General features: G+C 34.8%; 2 protein-coding genes across 3 annotated transcripts; one reads left to right on the forward strand and one right to left on the reverse strand.

Annotated features, from left to right (window-relative positions):
* Positions 1-1,802: 1,802 nt before the first annotated feature.
* On the reverse strand, positions 1,803-7,457 carry LOC144413478 (cysteine-rich protein 1-like). Of its 2 annotated transcripts, XM_078109673.1 has the most exons (5): positions 7,267-7,457; positions 5,334-5,428; positions 4,980-5,037; positions 4,330-4,357; positions 1,803-2,421 (listed from the first exon to the last, which is right to left on the reverse strand). In XM_078109673.1, exons 1-4 carry the CDS (start codon positions 7,304-7,306, stop codon positions 4,344-4,346), a joined length of 207 nt encoding a protein of 68 aa, XP_077965799.1. In that variant the 5' UTR covers positions 7,307-7,457; the 3' UTR covers positions 1,803-2,421; positions 4,330-4,343. The 2 variants fall into 2 exon arrangements, with proteins under 2 accessions (XP_077965799.1, XP_077965798.1); XM_078109672.1 differs by lacking the exon at positions 4,330-4,357 and having other exon boundaries at positions 7,267-7,426.
* A 5,097-nt stretch (positions 7,458-12,554) lies between these two features.
* On the forward strand, positions 12,555-19,553 carry LOC144431373 (uncharacterized). Its single transcript, XM_078119429.1, has one exon. The coding sequence runs from the start codon at positions 13,338-13,340 to the stop codon at positions 14,430-14,432; it is 1,095 nt and encodes a 364-aa protein (XP_077975555.1). The 5' UTR covers positions 12,555-13,337; the 3' UTR covers positions 14,433-19,553.
* The last annotated feature ends 366 nt before the right edge of the window (positions 19,554-19,919 follow it).

The following is a 19,919-nucleotide window of genomic DNA, read 5'->3' on the forward strand; positions in this document are numbered from 1 at the left end:
CAGGTCATTTGAAACACTTACGAGAGAGGACATAACTTTTGTGCAGAGCATCTTAGACTACTGAAGTTTTTGGGTTACTGGGACTGTATATAATAATATATATACGAGAATATCGGTCAGAGACCGAAGACTTATGGATCGAAAGTTAGGGGATCCTCCAAAAAGCGCTCTTACTCCATAGTGACACCTTGTGTACCATCACTAATTAATTAATAACTCGCTAATTATACGACATAATTCATCCAAAATCAATAGGCTTCTAATCCGAGATATGATGAATGCATAGGCAAAATCTGGAGCAGATTCAATCTCGCTTTCGTGAGATATCGCGTGCATCTAACAGACAGACAGACAAATACCTATCAACATACTTACCGATTAAAATCGATAAGTAATAACAATCAGAAGTTCAAGTGTTGAATAAACTTTCTTCGTTTTCGTATAAATAAATAAGAACTTTCGTGTTTTTTTTTAGTCACAATGCTTGTACGCTAATACTTCTAACGTTTTATTTCAAGTGTTAGAAATAGCATTCTGATAAATGTCCAAATGTTGCAGACAATGATAAGAAGGCGTTGAAAGCCATTTTAAAATCCTCGGATGGCATTCCGAGAATGCTAGGTCTGTTGTTGTTGAGGTCACCGCAAAAACACAGACTAACCCGTGTAGAATTTAAAATTCTACTTTGTAACTGAAACTATATTTAAAAACGCTAAATAAGGCGGCAGAACGACATTGCTCAAAATTGTAATTCAAAATATGTTTGTATAGCTTTGCAATCCGAAAAAATATGCGAGCAGCGAGAATCATATTCGTATCAACTCTGTTAATAATATGAATACAAAACCTTGAATAAGTCATAAAATGTTAGGTATATATATGCATATAAGTGCAGGTACCTCATATGCGGTGAGCACTCAGACAAGCGTTAAAAGGGGTCATTCCTCATTTGAAGTCGGTCGCTCGCATATATTAGTCCCACCATTTAGTTTTTTTTCCGCCATATTGGATAAATTATCAGGGATAAACTGCAGCACGGCCGATATGTATATATCCGACCCTTCTCTCAGGATACGGAAAGCATCATAATGCTACTAAAAAGAACTCGTCGAATCTGATAATTGGAAATCGTTATCTTTTCTGCCTGACTTGCCCAGGGCAAAATTTTACTTATCTGCGTTAAAGGTGTTGCTAAACGCTTGAACGATTCCAAGCAACGTTAAGTATATTACTTCGTTGGAAGGTTTCTAGTGCTCACATACGCAATATAATATAAAATTCCCCTTAACCAAAGTACAGCAATGAATATTAATCCATTAGCTTTTTCTAGACCAGACAATATATACTGGATGAATTGTACATTCTTACCGCACACGTTAGTGATACAACACGTCTACGTGTAAGTAACAAATTCCCACATATTATAAATCGTAACGGATGTAAGATCCCTCAGCTAATAACCGGTGGTTCAAAGAATTGTTCGTTATCAACTGTAGTATGATGATGATGAAGTGTATGGACAAGTGGTGGCAGAATCGGCAACAAAACTACGTCACACAGCTTATCAGCAAACCACGAGCCAGACTAGGAAAGTCAGTGTCAACCAAGAAGTGAAAATGATGACAACCGAGTCCCATACCCAGATTGGCATAAATCGTTAGGTTTCTCACATTCGCATTTTAAAAATACTGAGAATTGAATAGTTTTCTGAAGAACGTTTCTACTGTCCTCATTCAAGGACTCCTAAAACGTCTAATTTCGAGGGACCTCATTGGGTCAGATGACAAATAAAATAGACAATGTGAAACAATAGCATGCGTTTATTGCCATGATTAGCATATCAACACTAAGTACTGCTACGTTTACTACCACGATATATTGTCATGCATCAAGAGGTACGGAACTGGTATGATTTTGCCATTCGTTCGAAATCTGGCGAATGCATCAATAAAATATATGAAAAAATAGATTGTTTAGGCTAAAAATTGACAAATTACTGATTGCAATGAAAGAAATGTATCGTCGATTCACTAAGAAACGAGATGGGTTTACTCTACAGTCTACACAAATGTCAAGTCAGAGTAGGTTTTGTTGCGCCTACAGACGAAAGTTACATCAGTTTTAAAATCAATTTCTTATAATAATTGATGCATAATATGTCCCCAAAATCTACAAAAACTTCAATGGTTATAGATACATTGATGACAGAGTATTAAAAATAACTTGCAATATCCAACAATAAATCAAATTTAGTGGAAATGGTCCAAAATTAAACGTGAAAGACAAGTGATTATTTACAGACTACAATTTTTGATACGTGAACAATCAAAGACTGATTAAAATAAAAATTGGTCTTCTCTTTTTTTGTTTGTTTTGTTGCTTATTTGTACTTGTAGCTTTCCGTGCCACCACGCCCAAAACCTGAAAAATGTAAGATGAAATCATAGGCGTGAAATAAGAATTTTCTAACAAGACTGAGCTCTGCGTTTTAGTAAGAGGGTGAAAATTCCCAAGTTATTCAGTGGCCGGAAGCTGACGAATCAAAACTCAATGGCTACGATGAAAATGGGTTGTTCTTCGGAGATTTGTTGAAACGTTCTACTGCGAGCTTTATAGAAAAATCAAAACGCTAACCCCGAAAAATTGATATACAAATAGATTTTTTATTCTATACGAATGATCAATTTAATATAGTCCAAATAAAAAAGAACTGCAGAAATGATTTGAAGATGATCAATACTTGGGCGTAGACAGCATGTGACGACGGACGACCAAATGAAGACAAAACATATCAAATACAAATCGCTCCACAGAAAAAGGTCTGATGGCGTAAACACAAGGACTACTATATGCAAACATAGAAGGCCATGTAGACTACTGTACTTGGAAACTTTGAAGGCGCAAATATCCAGTGCCGAATAACTGACAAGCCTTGTTTTTTTTTAAATGAATCGTGGCGTTGAATAATGACATTGTTACCCGGAAAGGAGTTGGTGTCAACCTGGTTCACTAGAAGCCATTAAAAATTTATAAGCCTCGAGAGAGAGAGGAAAAGAATTCGTTAGCCTAATACGGATATGGAATGAAGTATCGTTACAGCGTTTAAAATGAGCAAAGGATTCACCGACAACTTCTTTTGTCCGTTTGTTTCCGAATAATATCAGTACGCCAATTGTAAAAAGTTACATAAGACTTTTGGAGCTCGTGTCTACTGACGACAGTTAATTAAATTTCAACGAAAAACGGGTGACTGCTAAACAGAGGGTTAACTTTATCAAAGGCTATATCAGTTCACTGACAAGAACATAGCGACATGACATTAAACACAGAATCGTTGGCTTTTATCAATGTCTGCAACGCTTGACGTAAACTTATAAATCAAGCGACATTTTCTCGTCTAAATTATTAAAGGGCGAGAATAGGATTGTGTATTGATTATTGGTTATAATTTACCCCGACTATTGTTGTTGGCATAAATACATTATCACGCTACGAATCAATATTCATCATCGCTATACGGCACAGCTTCACGCTCATAACTGTCGAAGACTAGGTTGTGGTTATTTAGTACAGCCACAGCTATATTTAGAGCTGATCGTACTATATTGCCTTATACATACAAATTCTCAGTAAGATGGAGATTGTAATTCCCAGCTTATCAAATTTCAAATACCATATATAAGTGTTTGTGCACTTGACAACTGAGGCCGAATTATTTTCGTGATCAAAATTGCGTCACGCCCTTATTGAATACGCAATATCACATTCAAACACTAAACCTGCGGATTCGGCGGTTTCATTGATATAATATCACATAGTAATTGACGTAATAACTGCTTTACAAGGCAATGAGGGTGTGTTCTCATTGTATTCATTGACCACTCCCTTGACATTATTAGCATAGCTAATACTTTCATCCAACCAAGCATGGAGACAGCAATTATCACGCGTGTTTAACGCTTGACAAGATAATGTTTTTTTTATGTCAGCAAACTGCAAAGTTTGTACAAGACCACCGTAGGAGAATTAACGTCGTTGAGAAACGTTGACATTAATCAGAAGTTGCTTTTAGACCACCGACCATAGATGGTATGAAGCTGACTGCGGTTGCACACATGGCGAGCATTCGGTTATGTATAAATTTGAAAACACTTTTCGATGATGAGAACCCAAGGAAATGCAACACTTTGTCAATATTAAATAGTCATTAAATAAAAAATCAAGGACATGGTGCATGCACATACAAACGACGCCGATCGTTAGGACAGAAAACAACGCACTGCACAAATGGATAAACACTGGAATTTGGAGTCGTGACACGGCGTGTACCTGCATCATGCATTTCAGCTTCGATATCCTACATTGCAAGCGCAGAAAGCGGAAATGGAAAGCACAAAGATAGCAAATAAGAGCATGTAGTAAATACACTGTGCTACTAGAAACTTAAATAACCTAGAAGCTGTGTTTCAGTGTTCAGATTTTTCGACACAAAAACAATATTTTTATTATCCCTACACCCTATCCCCCTAAAATTTCAAACATGTTCAATTAAAATTCCAATTCAGTTGTGACACCATACTTTAATTCCTACCGTAAATAAAAATGTATTTAAACATCCAGAAAGTGGCCCATATCCCGGTGGAGATGATCGGTCAAATACGTAACACATTTTTTATAAGTTAGTTTTAATTGATAGCAAAATATTTATCACCCCCTAAATTTAGATATCACACTTAATCGCAAAGTTGAATCTGAATCGCCTGCGGGGGAATTAGACGTCGTTACAATTTAATGAACAAGAATTCAATGATCGAATGCCAAATACCCTTATTCCAAACGCCTATACTAGATCATTTTGAACATCATCTAATTTATTCTAAGTGGTTTGCGGACCCGTATAAAATATTATATGCGGGATTGCAACAAGCATTCAGACAGGCAAATTGGTTTAATTAACAAAGATTCGCAGTTGTACTTACCACCAGGTCCAAACATGGCACTATAGCAGGGATTGTGACAATAGGGCTTTCCTTCGTGCTGAAAAATATTTTGAGTTATACATTATTGATTAACACCCTTTTAAAACCTAAGTTTAAAAACTAAATAATTGAGCAATATTTATCAAGAAAATATTTGCTTCACTCACCTAAGATCATACATTATATAAAGTATTTTTGAATGCCTGACAAACTATTATATGTCAGAATCGCTGATTAGTATTGAGGGCGTGATGGTACCCGCTTTCAACTTTGAGTCCTTTTCTTAGCTTAATTATCAAAATATACAGAAACAAAAAAATAATTAATAACATGGAAATTAGAATAAAAATTTACCTCAGCATGGCCACCACTATTTAACGTCTTTTTGCATTTTACGCATTTCAAACATGGTCGGTGCCAATCTTTTCCAAGTGACTGCACTTTCTCCGCTAAAAATAATACCAATTTCTAATAAATTAACTAAATAGTAAACAGTATGCATATGCTTTGTGAAGACGATAATTAACAAAGTTTTCTGTTTATACTTTCCGAACGCGTCGCTATGGGGGGGGGGGGGGGTATAAGCGGGACTCTATAAGGGAGAATATCAGAAACTGTTGGAATATATTTAACCCACAATACATAGAGAACCGTAAGAATACGCCAGCGCGTGATTATATGATAAGCTCAAATCAGCAGGTCTGCTAAATATCACGATGGTTTTTTTATGTCCGGTATTTAGTACTCAGTAATACATCACCAACGGTTTACATTGTCAATTCATCTCTGTTTAATGTTCCAGTAATGATATGTCACCTTAGTTTTAAATCAGTTAATAAGGTAATCTAATGATTTCACATATGTACACAGTAATTATATGCATCATATTCTTATTACAGTGTTATCCATTAGTTAATGATTTTAGATATTTAAAAAAGTTTTCAATCATATTCTGTTATGTGTTACTATTTTGATTTCATTTAGTAGATAAGTTCTAAACCTCCGTGTTTTGATTAGGCATTTATAATCAATCTGAACAGCGAGACTAAAAAACGTTTGGAACGAACTCAACGGGGTTACTAGCTTCAGACCATTGATTATTTAAAACAAAATAAGCATGGTGCAAAAACATGTTTCTTTTCTCTATACATGAAAGTTAATAACGACAGACGTTACTTGAATGGCATCCACAGTTCCTAGTTTTATGTAATAAACAATTGTCTGCGGTCACAACCCATCAGGGAATTAATCATTCGGCTTTGATCATGTTGACCGGATCACATTAATGCATTCTATATAGCACGTTTATCTATATTGTCTGAGCAGTAGATATCACTGACAAAAACAACACGCAAACGGAATACATAATCTCACCATGGCTACATGGCACCATGTAGCGCATTCAGAGAATTAAGATGTGCAGAGCCTTGGTCAGCCTTTCTAGTTAAATGAAGCTAAAAGTAAGTGACATAATTTGGTAGAAGTCCGAAAACTAACTTCCAGATTAGCTGAATGGAAGCAATGAATAATTGACGATAACAACTCTCGAAAAGTGGTACATGAAAAATTAAGGCGCGTTCATCAATAAATGACGTCGCTGGCAAAATATTCAAGTCGTAAATAGTTTCTGAAAATTTAATAGCGCAGACTGTTAATATTTTTAGTAGGTTTTAGTATGTCTCACGCTGTTTTAGTAGATTTTATAGAGTTTTAAAGTGAAATACGAAATTTTCGAAGTTTCACGCCTATATTCTTTAGAATGCGAGTCATAAAATTGCTCGACTTGGCATAAATTCACAATCTTAGAAATACAGTTTTTCTTACATCGCGATATAAGGTACAAAAGAATCACTTCAAAATACAGACTTTTCTACGTATTTTTTGAAATGCAAATGTTTGCCACAATAAAGCGTACCGGTACTGGCACGATACGGAAGACTTCCTAGTAACTATAATGCTTTAGGATAGACAACGATGCTTTGGATTATGATCAGCGCGCTCTTTCGTCTTCACCGGGTTCACGCAATACGTCATTACAGTGTGAACAGTTACACTTGTATAACTTCTGCGCTTGAAACCTGCGTACATTGGCGCATAATTAAACAGAAATTGCGAGAAATATGGACCTGGCGAGTTGACTTAAATTGCTCTATGAGAAACTTTTATGCTATTTTGTTTAAACACAAATTTCAGAATTCAGATGCCATTATTGTATATCATTCATAATTAGTATTGTATAAGCTATACGGAAGCCATGTTAATTGTATCACAATAAATTTAAACTTACCGAAATACACCTCCTTGTTACAGCTTGGACACTTCGGCATCTTCAAACAGTAGTCGCAACGAGCAATAAGTAGCAGCAAACCTTGTTGAACGTAGCGTGGGAATGCCAAAACAAGCAAGTCGGATGGGTGGGGTAAGAGAGAATTAAAAGAAAAAGAGCAAGTGAGAGAGCTCTCGTTGTTTTGATTAATGGCGCGTATCGATTTTTACAACCATAGTTAACTAAAAATATAAAGGAATTCACTTCAAAGTTTGCTACGATTAACCTCTTTGTATGCAGCCTATAATAATAGCATTTTTTGAAATCAGATTTGGGCAATCTTCCATACAAAAGAAACAAAACTGATCGCTTAATTGCAACTGTTGTTGAATGTGAAATTCGAGCAATATTCTTGTTCCACGTTCAGAATTTTGAGCTCTGTTTCCTGAAACTACATTCTTGGAATTTTTCCCTAAAATTCACCTTCAGCAATTGCCCGCGCGAGTAACGGTTGTTCCGATGTAAAGCATATGAGTTCGCCGGTCTCGAGTATCGATATTTCAAAGGTACGCTAATGTGTGATCAATCATGAGCGCTACTAAATGAACTGGTTGAACAATATTACAAAACCTTTGGAGGCCAAAGACTAATTTGTTATAATTTATTAAATAGTTGTTTCTATATCTAAATTAAAATGACGATCACTGTATTTTCCTATAAAAAAAAGCAAATATAACCAAAACTTCAACCATCGCTAATATTGGTCTGTGTCGCATGTATGTGCGTATATTTAATGTTGACCATTTGTCGAATATCCGACCAGATTTGGCTGGAATTGTAATAAACATGTATGGCATGTACCTCGCCCGTCAAGATATTTCTTCAATGTGCACTGACAATTAAAATGTGTTTCCAATGAAGCACATGCAGATCCCGCTGGGCATTAACAAACAAACACTTATTCGGTGCATGGCCAGAAGCCAAAGTAAACTTGAGATAGAATATAAAAACTTTGGTTGCATTATCTTTGGATGCACTGTTAACTTTTGGGGCTATGCTTGAAACTCGTTATCAATCTTATATCTAGAGGAGTGAGATACATGTTGTATATCTCTTGGGAGAAGAATGCCCATGCCTGATACTCAAAAAATATAAAGCCATCAAATGGTGTAAATTTTACCACTCATTTGCCAAATCATTCCAAATAGGAAACCTCTGTTATCAAAGTAATTTTACGGCAATTATATTTTTTTTTTTTATGTTTTTTTTTAGTCAATACTTTCACATTCCATGCGCAAATTGACCATCAAATTAGCTCGCTTTACATTATAAATGTTCTTTCAAAAATGAGAAGGAGTTCGTGATTTATGGCGAATTTTCGGAAACGTTGCAACTATTGATATAGGTAATAAACAAGAGGATAGTGCTAATAAAACTTTTCGTTGACGGACGAAAGTGGTCGATAAATAAAAATAAAATCGGCACACGCGCGGCCATGCAGCTATTTATCATACGAAATAACGTGTTTTTTTCCTGTGGACCTCGTAGTTCAAATACTTTTGTTTACGATATTGATTTTTATAGATAGACTCGTACGCGGTGTTTCGATCATCGGTGTAACCTTATAGTCGTGACTTAATTAAAACTATAAAAATCCCAATTTTCTCTAGGAGTTATACGACCCCCTCGTAAAGTTTTAAGGTAACTACGGAAACGGGTCGTCACAATACCTGAATTAGTTTTGCCGAAATGCTAATTGCAATAGTTTTAGATTTCCCGAGAGGGTCATTTATCAATAGAAAATGTTTTGTTCTATGACTATAAAATGAATCACATATGTCTATATGACTGATGAAATAATTCGGACAACCGACTGCAAATCGAATCGTATCATTTGAGTCGTTGCTCAGGACATTTTCTGTTAGTGGAATCGGTATGCATGTGGACATGAATATACATGCCAACGTACCATGAATAACACGTGTTTTGATACAACATTACAATTAACACTGTTAAAAATAAAATTCATTTCTTAGAGTTGTTATAGTCTTACAATACATATTGTGTGTTTACCCATCATAGATGAATTATAAGAGTTTTTTTTTTATAACAAATCAGATCTAGGTATTTTAATATGCTTGCAGTTTTACGTGCTTGCTCAAGTTGGCTCTGCTGTTTGCACTTTTGAGGGCTACCAGACAGAAAGTAATGTGAGAAAATGGGCAATCGTCGCTACGTGTGAGTTTCCAGTATACGAACACCGTTCGTGAAAAGATAGCAATACAAAAAAAGTGTAAAATAATATGAAAAACGTTCTAAAACGACTGAAACAAGAGAAAATTATGAACAACGCACAAACCCTTTCAAGTACTCAATAAGACAATAATATCTACAAAGCTTGCCACGATAACAGAGCTTTACTTGCCTCATCGCGAAGAATGACGGGGCGAAAATTATTGTAACACAACCATAACAATTTTTCATCAAACACAAACGGAGCAAAGATGTGAGTTAGTTATTATTCCTGTTTAAATATATATATACATACAGACAGTCAGTCCAGAAGCCGATTGAAACTGTCTGGTACGGTTTTCTTGTTAATCCAGTGGATTACGGTCAATAAATATTTACATTTTTCACAAAAACTTTCAAGACAATAATCCTTACTTAGAAAAGCAGTCAGGCGATCACAACTATGCCCCACTGCTCGTGGAAAGGCGAAAAACTATGGAACTATTGTGATATAAGACATCCAGCAGAAGCTCACATATTTTTGTCAATGCTCATTAATTCGGAGCTGTCTTTTTATAAGCTGTCTTTTTAGCTGTCTTTGTCATAAGATTGTTTCTAATATTTTATATACTTGCATAGATATATAAATAAATGGCATGAACACTAGAATAAAAACGACGTGACTTGCTTCCACATCAAATTACCTACAATATCCCTTTTAAAACTTCAAGGTAGTAATCAGTAGTCCATTTTCTCATCATACTGAAAGCACACTTGATATACAAATTGCAATAAATTAAAAAGCATTTCAGGGTGAGGGGAGCCGCGTGAAACCAAATTTGGTTATCGAACAGCAGCACAAAAAGTTGTACTGTATATGTTACTTGAAAATAAAGCAATAAATACGTCAAAGCTTGGTATGCTCAGTAGTCACGCATTACAACAACAACAACAACGAAAAATCGACTCCGTTCACCAACAATCTGAGTAACATGACGGAAGTTGTGTAGGGTCAAAGTTACAATGGTGCGACTGTGGTCTAGTAATTTTTCAGTTTTTATCAACGACTAACATACCGGTTTTTATATAACATATTATATATAAGAGACCTCAAACTGTTATTTTAAAAGTCGACAGCCTACAAAATCATCCATGTCAGTTCAAGTTAATTGCAAATTAAAATCGAAATTTTCATCGCAAATAAATAAAATGTCGTTTTTGAAAGAATTTATAATTTTTATGTTCCCAGCATTAGGCCTACATATCATGCATATCGTTCTCTGTGCTTGAACTATATATAAGTAGAATGGCAGCTTGTGGAAAAATATAATGGAAAAATGCCAACATTTTGCAAAAAAAAAAGATATGGCACTGACACATTTTGGAGCTCACTATGAACAAATAGTTCCAATTTCGACACAATTAAATTTTAGTTGTCGAAAAAGCATGCTTTCTTTGCGACTGAATTGTTGAACCCGTGAGTGAATTTTCCAATTTGAATTTATATCGAAAGGGCACGAAGAGAACACTACAGATTTAGATCGACTCCAGGGAGCAAAATATATCTCCGCTCCTGTTCGCCCAAACCCGAAGAGCAGTCATACTCTTCTTGTCGCGCGATTATTGTTGCGAAGGACAACTTATGCGCAAATGTTGTTCCGTCGATATGCGTTCGTTTTTGCAAATTTGCATTGGCGCATATTTTCCTCAATGAGCGGTTCTCGCAAAATGCTTTACCGAAAGTCGATTTCCACGGAGTCTTGTTAGCGCAAGGTATCAAATGCCTCAGCTAGGGCTATCTGCCTGTCAGCGTTCGGAATCGTTTGCTACTAGTGAGTCCGAAAATATACGGTCTCTTTAAACATTTCTATGCCAATGGCAATGTTAGTATTTTGGCGTCCGACTCTTTACTTTAGTATTTAATGTTGATTTTTTTCACTTTGACTTCTTACTCTTGGAGTCTTGTATGACCTAATGTTAAACTTTCCATAGGTGTCGCTGCTCGATAACCGATACCTGACCGATACTGGTTTATCGTGTCCTCTTTCACCCTGAAATGCAGTTTTTTCTTTTTTTTACCCCGCTCTGTATGTACAATGTGTATTTTCAAAATGGTGATAAAATAAACTAATGATTACTTCCAGCCGCATGTTGACGTACACTAAATGGCGTTTCTTCTGTACTTTGGAAAAATGTGGCGTCCGGGTGAAATTTGTGTTGTCTGACCCCCAAGCTGCTGGCCTTGGATTTGTAGGATTGATTAGTACCTGTATTGTTGGCAATTTGTATCACAGTAGCCTACCGTTGGTATTGTTTTGGTTGGTAGGGTACTCTGTACATGTACACTTTTGTTGATTTACGGTGATACGGCGGTGTGGCTCATCGTGCTACTGACAGACTATCTTATTCTACTTATTTTTAGCGGGATTTGCAGATTTGAGCCTACTGTCTGTGTAATGTCTTTTCTGAATCCCCGATGTTAAAAAATGGTCATGGACTAATATTTGACCCTGGTTTAGTGGTGTTAATTAGATGGATAGGGTGAAAAACATTCACAAAAGAATCATACTGAGTTTTATCAAGGCTATTTTTCATCCAATACCTTTGCTTCAATATCTGAATATAGTTTTCAGAATTTTTTAATACTAATTTGCTAGTATCCACATTTTTGCATTGTGTTCATCTAGTTGAATACTCAAACGATGCACGTTCGTTTTCTTATCTTTTTCATATGTTTGTTTGTATAGTATGGACGAACTGGCACATGTATATCCACATGTTTGTATGTTTTTTATGTGTGTTGTGTATCACAGTATCAGGGAAATCAAAATAAACTTACGGTATACTTCAGTACTTATGATTTTACTCATGACCAGCATGCCAACAAATAGTATTTATGTAGACTAATATTTATTCGACTGATACAGTAATAATATCGTTGCCTCATTGTCAGGTTGGACTTGATATGACCTAGATATGGATGTTCATTCAAAAATGTAGGAGGGGGATAGGGAAAATCACAATAGATATGTCGAAAGATAAATATATCAGGTGGTATTGATACTTTCTGACTTTACAAAACACAATCCCATTAGTAGATTCATTAGCATGCGTCACAAAATAAGCTATAAAATATATTTAACATAAATAAAGCCCAGAATTCGCAAAATAATCTCAGTTCAATGTTTTTTTCAATTATTTTTTTGCATAATATTACATCAGAAAAATCTAAAGGGCTGAGTCATTGTAAAATGGACAGGAATATGTGTGTACACCACATTTCAGATAATACATAATTTTGGTCATGAAAAATTGTCAAGAATGAAATGAAATTTGCAAACTTATTACTCCCATCACTTATTGCTTAAAAGTTATCGTCATCAAAATTCAAAATATGTAAAATGCTTTGACAGCTTAGGTCAAAATAAGGTGTTATAACTATTGTGAGCACTACATACACTTCGTGAACATCGCTCAGAGACCAGTTTCATTTTTCAATTTTAGGGCCATATACCAGATGTCATTGAAAAGTTAAACATAGGAATAAACTATTTTCACTGTTAGATGCTCCTCGGAAGGTATTTTGCGCATGAGTTGAACTTTTCATAAAGACTTGATGTGAAACCAGCTCTAGGTGCCCCATAAGTATCTAATTCAACCTTGTGTATATCTAGCGAAAGATTCAAAGTTTTATTTGTAAACTCAAATAGAAATAATTCCCATCAAAGTTCGCAAAATTTAACAATATTTTTGTTCATTAAAGGTGCAGCTAAAATAGTCTGAACAAGTAGATCTGTATTCTACAGCCAGTTTCTATCAATTTAGCGAAACATTCAATAGTCAACTGATCATTTTTGGAAATGGTCGACATGGAAGACCGCAAGGTTACAGCTGATCAACTAGAAAACAATGCCAACCAACGAGAGGCTCTGGGTGATGTTGAGACTGCTCAACCAGGCAATCAAGATAATGAAAACAAGAAGAATAAATTTCCTGGGTTCAATCTATATGTTAAAAATCTAGATGATTCATTCACAGACGCATCCTTGAGAGAAGCATTCAAAGAATTTGGAGTCATTACAAGTGCTAAGGTGATGTGTGATGCTTCTGGACATTCAAAAGGATTTGGATTTGTCTGTTTTACTGCCAAAGACGAAGCCGACAAGGCATTGAAAGAAATGAATGGACGTATTGTTGGAAGTAAACCACTGTATGTGGCAATGGCTCAAAAGAAAGAAGAAAGGAAGCAATACTTGAGTGACAAGTACAGGAACTTCAGTGGGAATCCCAGTGTTTCATTTGTGCCTTCTGTTACCACGACACCAGCACTTCAGCCAAATACAGCACCCCCGCAGCTACCAGAAGCACCTCAAGTTCCGTATATTCCTAACAATACCAATAATATTATGCAGGCTCCTATGCAATACAGATATGTCCCTAATGATCTGCAATGGACACCTCCTGGCACCTACATTGTACCACCAGGTCATGTTAACCCTTCTATGACGTACATGCCTTACCAACCTGTGTTATTAGTTCCAGGTGTTAATATGGTCGCTCCGCCACAGCAGATGCCAATTCTGCATCAACCAATCTATATTCATTCATCAAAAACAAACACTTTAATTTATTCGACCAGTGTGCAAACTGCCCCACCTCAGGTTTCTTCGCCCGGGAATTATCTTTCTACCCCCAGCGGGGCAGAAATTGGCGGAATGGTTGTTTCAAAGATTCAACAAGATACTGTATCTTCTCACCAAGGAAAAGACATGGGAAATAACATGACAGCTAATGAACATCAGCATTTTATGGCTTACACAAATAACAATAATGCAGATGCTACTCAACTTCACACTGAAAAAATGGCTGTTATTCCTAATCCTATTCCAGATCAGTTACCTGCTAATTCCAACTACCACCTTGTGTCTCATTCCAATAGCAACTTTGCCACATAGAAATAAGCAATCAACATTTCCAGATGGTAAGCTGTGATACTATTCTTCAATTTCTAGTACAAATTGACTGCTTTGCAGACATATTTATAAAGGTGTGCCTTTTTGCATAAGACATCCGATACTGTCTGTTCCAATCAACTTTCAACTGTGCCAAAAATGCTGTTTATATAACATTTATAAACGCATTTACCCTTTTCAAAGCAAGGTGAAAAGAACATATTACAGTTACTGATGGAAGAAATTCATTTATCAGACGCGTGCAATTGGTGACACACAAAACTAGTATGGTTTATTGTTTTTCTAGTAACTCCAATTATTTGCGCAAAACTGTATAAGTTAATTTGCATTTCAAAATGATTGCGTTATAAAAATAACAAAAAAGAAGCAAATTCTCATCCATTTTTTTTATTTCTTAGCTGCTATTGTAATTGCCTTTGATACATATGCTTCTATCACCCATACCACCAAGTATAGATCGAGTTTGTTTAACTAGTTTAGTTTTACAAGAATTCTTTAACATGGATGCCTGAAATAAGAGTATTTATTTCACAGATTAAAATATTTAAAAATACTTCCCAAGTGTTTTTCATGATACCGTGTCCAAACAAATTTTGAATGTCGAAATCAGCCAGTACGGTTATATTTTCTTTATATGAACCATGAAACAGAGCTTATAATACGGTTCCATTACATTTGAACCCACGTACATTTGAACCCATGACAATTGCACCTGTATGCTATTGCACCTATGGAATTTTTTTTGTTTCACGGATAGTTAAACCCATACTAACCCTAACCCATGGGTTTTAGCACCCGCATATAGATTGAACCCGTGGATATACACATGGGTTCAAATGTACGTGGGTTCAAATGTACGGTCACCTTATAATACATATATTTATTTAATCATGTGAAAAAATGCTCTAGTATTCCGGTATCACAGCGAAAAGTAAGAATATAGGCACAAATTGAGTTTTAATGACTGAAATATTAGTATATTTATGAACATTTTCTGTTGCATGTGATAAATATTTTCAATATATGGTGTTCTCATCGATATTCATTTGGTTTGTTTCACATTATTGTTTTTATAGTATCGAGAGGAAGGTGTGTTATGTCATTTTGCAATTTTCATGACATGTTCAAACATACTATTGATATTGTTTAACCATAATCATCGGAGATTTTGGGATTGTCTACAGTCTGTTTCGACAAATTGTTTTCAATATAAGCTCTCATTCTTATTCAGAAATGTGTATAATACACAGGTTGGATTTACCTACCTGTATCTTTGAAATAAGTTGCCTGCTAGAATGCATGCAATTGAATTGTTCAATTTTTTATTGGGAATAAAACACATTTTTATGGGTGAATCTCTGCTTTGAAAGTTGATAATTTGTTCATGAAACCTAATTTTTATTTGCTGGATAGTTTTTCCTGAATTTATTTTTAAATTGGATAACCGTTTATAATGTTATTCAAGCTCATACGAATAGGCTACTATTTCTCACAATACTGACGTTTTAAATGTCCTTGCTCCCAATAAGGCAGTATATAGGCAAGCTGCTCAGTCATAGGAGCAAATTCATTTGGAGAGACTGTAATTGTAATCTTGCTTTTTTGGCATGGTCTATATCAGGGCTTCCCAACCCCTTCCAATATATTAAAACTTTCCGCGACTCTCGTCAAGTCCGCATTGTTATGCATGTGCGCTTCTCCGATCCTATGTATTCTCTCGAAATGGTGACATATATGTTTTGTAGTTTCGAACCAAAAGTACAATAGATATAATAATACTTTGTGTGAAATTGGTGTACTCTTTGTGACCCCTAAAATTTGTTACACAACCCCCAGTTTGAGAAGCTCTGGTCTATATCCTTTCACCCTGGGGAAAAGTAGTGAATCGGGATCATCACCCGATGCGTATTTGAATACCAACTTATTTGTCTGTTTATATCACTGTATCAAATTTACAATTTTTAGAATTGATTATATTTATGTCATCATCCAGTGTAAAATTGTTAACCATCCTGGTTTCTTTATTATCTTTTAAAAATTGAATTTCATTTGAATGAAAAGGTGTCAGATTTAAGTGGAACAAATAACTTTGATATGATTAATATTATTAGATTAGACTTATTGCAAGTCTAAAATAAAGCGTAGTTTTCAATTTATCATTAGTAAGAAGAAAAAGTAGCGAAAGATCTTTAATTGAATAAATATTATATCTGCATTATTATGTTCTTGCTGCCATTAAGTTCTTAAATGTTTTTTATTCAAATTTTGTTTTTTTGACATTTTTTTCAGTGTATGGCTGATCTTATCTGTTTGTATTGTTCGTGTTTTTTCGATAGTGTTTCCCTTTTTTTTATCATATGATTTGCTTTGAAAAGCAGATCTAAGAATTTAATTTTTATGTATCACAGACTTCAAGTTCTGTTTAAAACCGTGTGTCAGTTGGCAAGTTTGGGACATCGTTAAACTGAAGGTGCTCAGCTTTGACCTGGTGCTATATTGTCATTTTGGTCTTTACATGTTAAAATTTTAACATTATATTCCCAGTTCCCACATTACTAATTTGTGATGTCACTATTAATTTTCCCTCCATTTGATATAAGCAATTCCCATATAAGAAGATTGTATGAATTCATCACTTAATTTATTCACTGAATTCTAGCAGAATACCTTTAATTATACTGCTCAATGCAAAATCTGTTCCTTCATTTATGTTCTCTTATGAATCTCATTTAATTGGAGCCATTTTCAAATATCAGTAACCAGGTTTTGAATGTATACAATAAGAGACATTGAAAATTTGATATTCTCAACTGCTTGTCACCAGTCTCCAATAGCAATCTGAATCTTACTTTCTTTATTATATTATATTTTTCTCATAATTGATCATATTTATATTATAATTTCACTGCACCCCATCAATATTGCCAGCTGTTTTACTTGTTGTAAATTATGTTCCATGTTTTATTTATTTTTTCACTTTGTTAACCTTTATCCTACATTGTTAAGAATTAGGATATCAGGAGCTGCTCAGTTCCCAGTGGATACTGCTACTTATGTGTGGTCATCATATTCTTCACCTTTTTCACTTATGGGAAACCATAGATTCAAGGGGAAATTTGAATGTAACTATCGCTATTTCGAATAAATCTTTGATTTTAAAGTGGAATTACAAATATATTTATCTTTACAGAAACTGTATTTGAATATGAATTCAATATGATTATGAGGCTTCTACTTATTCAATTCATTTACAAATTTAATATGTTATGATATTTGAATTGTTCTCTCGTTTGTCACTTGGCCTGATGACACAACTTGCTGTTATCTTATTATTTCTCTGTGGTTTACATGGTAGACTTTTGCATTTTGATTCATTGCTCTTTGGATTTATGTTCTTATTTTGCTACCTACATTCAGAGCTGCAGTATAGTACATCTCCATATTTATTATCGCTACCTAACTTTTGTTTTTTTGCATTCCATTGTTGTCATTGCCCATGATACTTGACGTGTTCCTGGATTGTTTTAATAAGAGTTACCATTTGGCATAATTTGTCTCTGCATTAATAGCAATATTACCGTATATTTTACATCAGAGTAATATGTAAATGATCTACATACAACCAGGTATATAATGCACAACGAAAATAAATATCTGAAACTAATGCTATATTCAACACTGGAAGCCGTGAGTTCGCCATATGATGACGAGAGGCCGTGGTTCGCCATTTGATCTTAGCAATCTTAATCCTAATACCTATCCCAATAGTTGAGAGAGAGCCTCGAAAATTTGCTGCTTTGAAATGGATGTCCATGGTATTTTGCTATTATCAGTGTTTCTCAAACATCAATGGTACCATGAAGTCATTTGATGAGTAATGAACTTCATAAAAAATGTTCACCCCAGTTTTGAGAAATATACCCAGAAAAGGGGGTGGGAAAAACTGTCACAGAATTTTGATATCTCTTGGTTTACTACAGTTCTACATACTTGGAAGGTTTTTTAAACTAAAGTTTTAAATTCTGATTACCGGTATATATATTGCTGCTCTTTTTGGCCATCATATAGAAAATTGATAATCAAACATTAAAATGCCATCAGTCTAGTAACAGGAGTAGCTTTCCTAAGTGCAATTTGCTGCAACGCTTCGCAGACGATTAATATATATTTTTATGCAATGGTTATTTACTTTGTTTGCAAAATTTGTTAATTGAAAAATATCATATTCTACTGTTTTTGTTTTGTTTATTTATCTCTGTCATTGCTATAATATTATTGCTATAGTTTGAAGATTTCTCCATGTTTCACCCTTCACCCTTTACTTTATATATATTTGGTGCCGCTCGTACTCTGCTTTCTATGTTATTCATTTTATAGTACTTTTTAAATACTTTATATATTATGTCCATGACATACTGAAACAAAATTTGTGTATTTGGTGCTCATCAAAGCTATTGTTAATGGATTTGATGACTGGACTGTCCAGCCCATAAGATTATATTACAAATGGAAGTTCATTGTATTGAGATGGTCCTTATATTTCAGGTCATATGAGTATTTGAGTGTTATTCATGGGAAAATAAGCTTAAAATAAATTATGGTTTTATTATGTGGTATATATTACTAAATTACACATAAATTAATTTTGCAGTGTGTGTATGTGTCTCATATTTCTGTCTACCATTCTATGTGGTCTTGACAATTTTATTCATTATTAAATATATTATTGTTTTTTTTCATTGCCAATTTGTTCTATATTGTCATAGCATATATCGGGTATTGATTGGTAAAATTCTTTATCTTTTGTGTTGGGGATGTTGCAGCAGTGGGCACGTTAAATTCCTTGTGATGCTTAGTAAATACTTTCAATTTGGAGTGTTTCTTAAAATTTTATTTCAATCGGCATCATTAAGTTTTCACTGAAAAGAAAATTCCCGTCAGTACTTTTGACTACATTTTAATTTGAAACAAAACAAGACAAATCGCATATTTTAGCGCCCTATGACGGGTTAAAGAGACCACTCCGGTGTGTATTAATGGCATTTCACATATGATGACTTTGCCCAAAGGTTGATTTTCAGAATAAATTTCGTTATTGGATCACTTTTTGTTGTTATTCCTTATTGTTCCAAGGTTTTGTGGCACGACTGGGTCGGGATTTGTGGGTACGACAATGACCCAAAGTATGGGTGTTGCATTATGCATACGTGAGTGAGAGCTAGATAGCTGGTTTGTATGTTGGGCACAAACAAATGAAAAATAGGACATGGCAATTTGTGACTTCAGATATTTTCTAGGTGTTCCAACAATGAGGTAAAATGTATTAGGATCTATATTGTTGACCTACTTTAGCATAGTTTTCTATAAATTGAAGTTACTGAAGATTGGCGGCTTGGTGCTATGTTCAGATATTAGGTAGTTATCAAGTAGCCTATCAGTCAAATTTTGTTATTGGATCACTTTTGGTTG

The sequence above is a fragment of the Styela clava genome, chromosome 2, assembly GCF_964204865.1.
Source record: "Styela clava chromosome 2, kaStyClav1.hap1.2, whole genome shotgun sequence".
Taxonomy (NCBI): Eukaryota; Metazoa; Chordata; class Ascidiacea; order Stolidobranchia; family Styelidae; genus Styela; species Styela clava.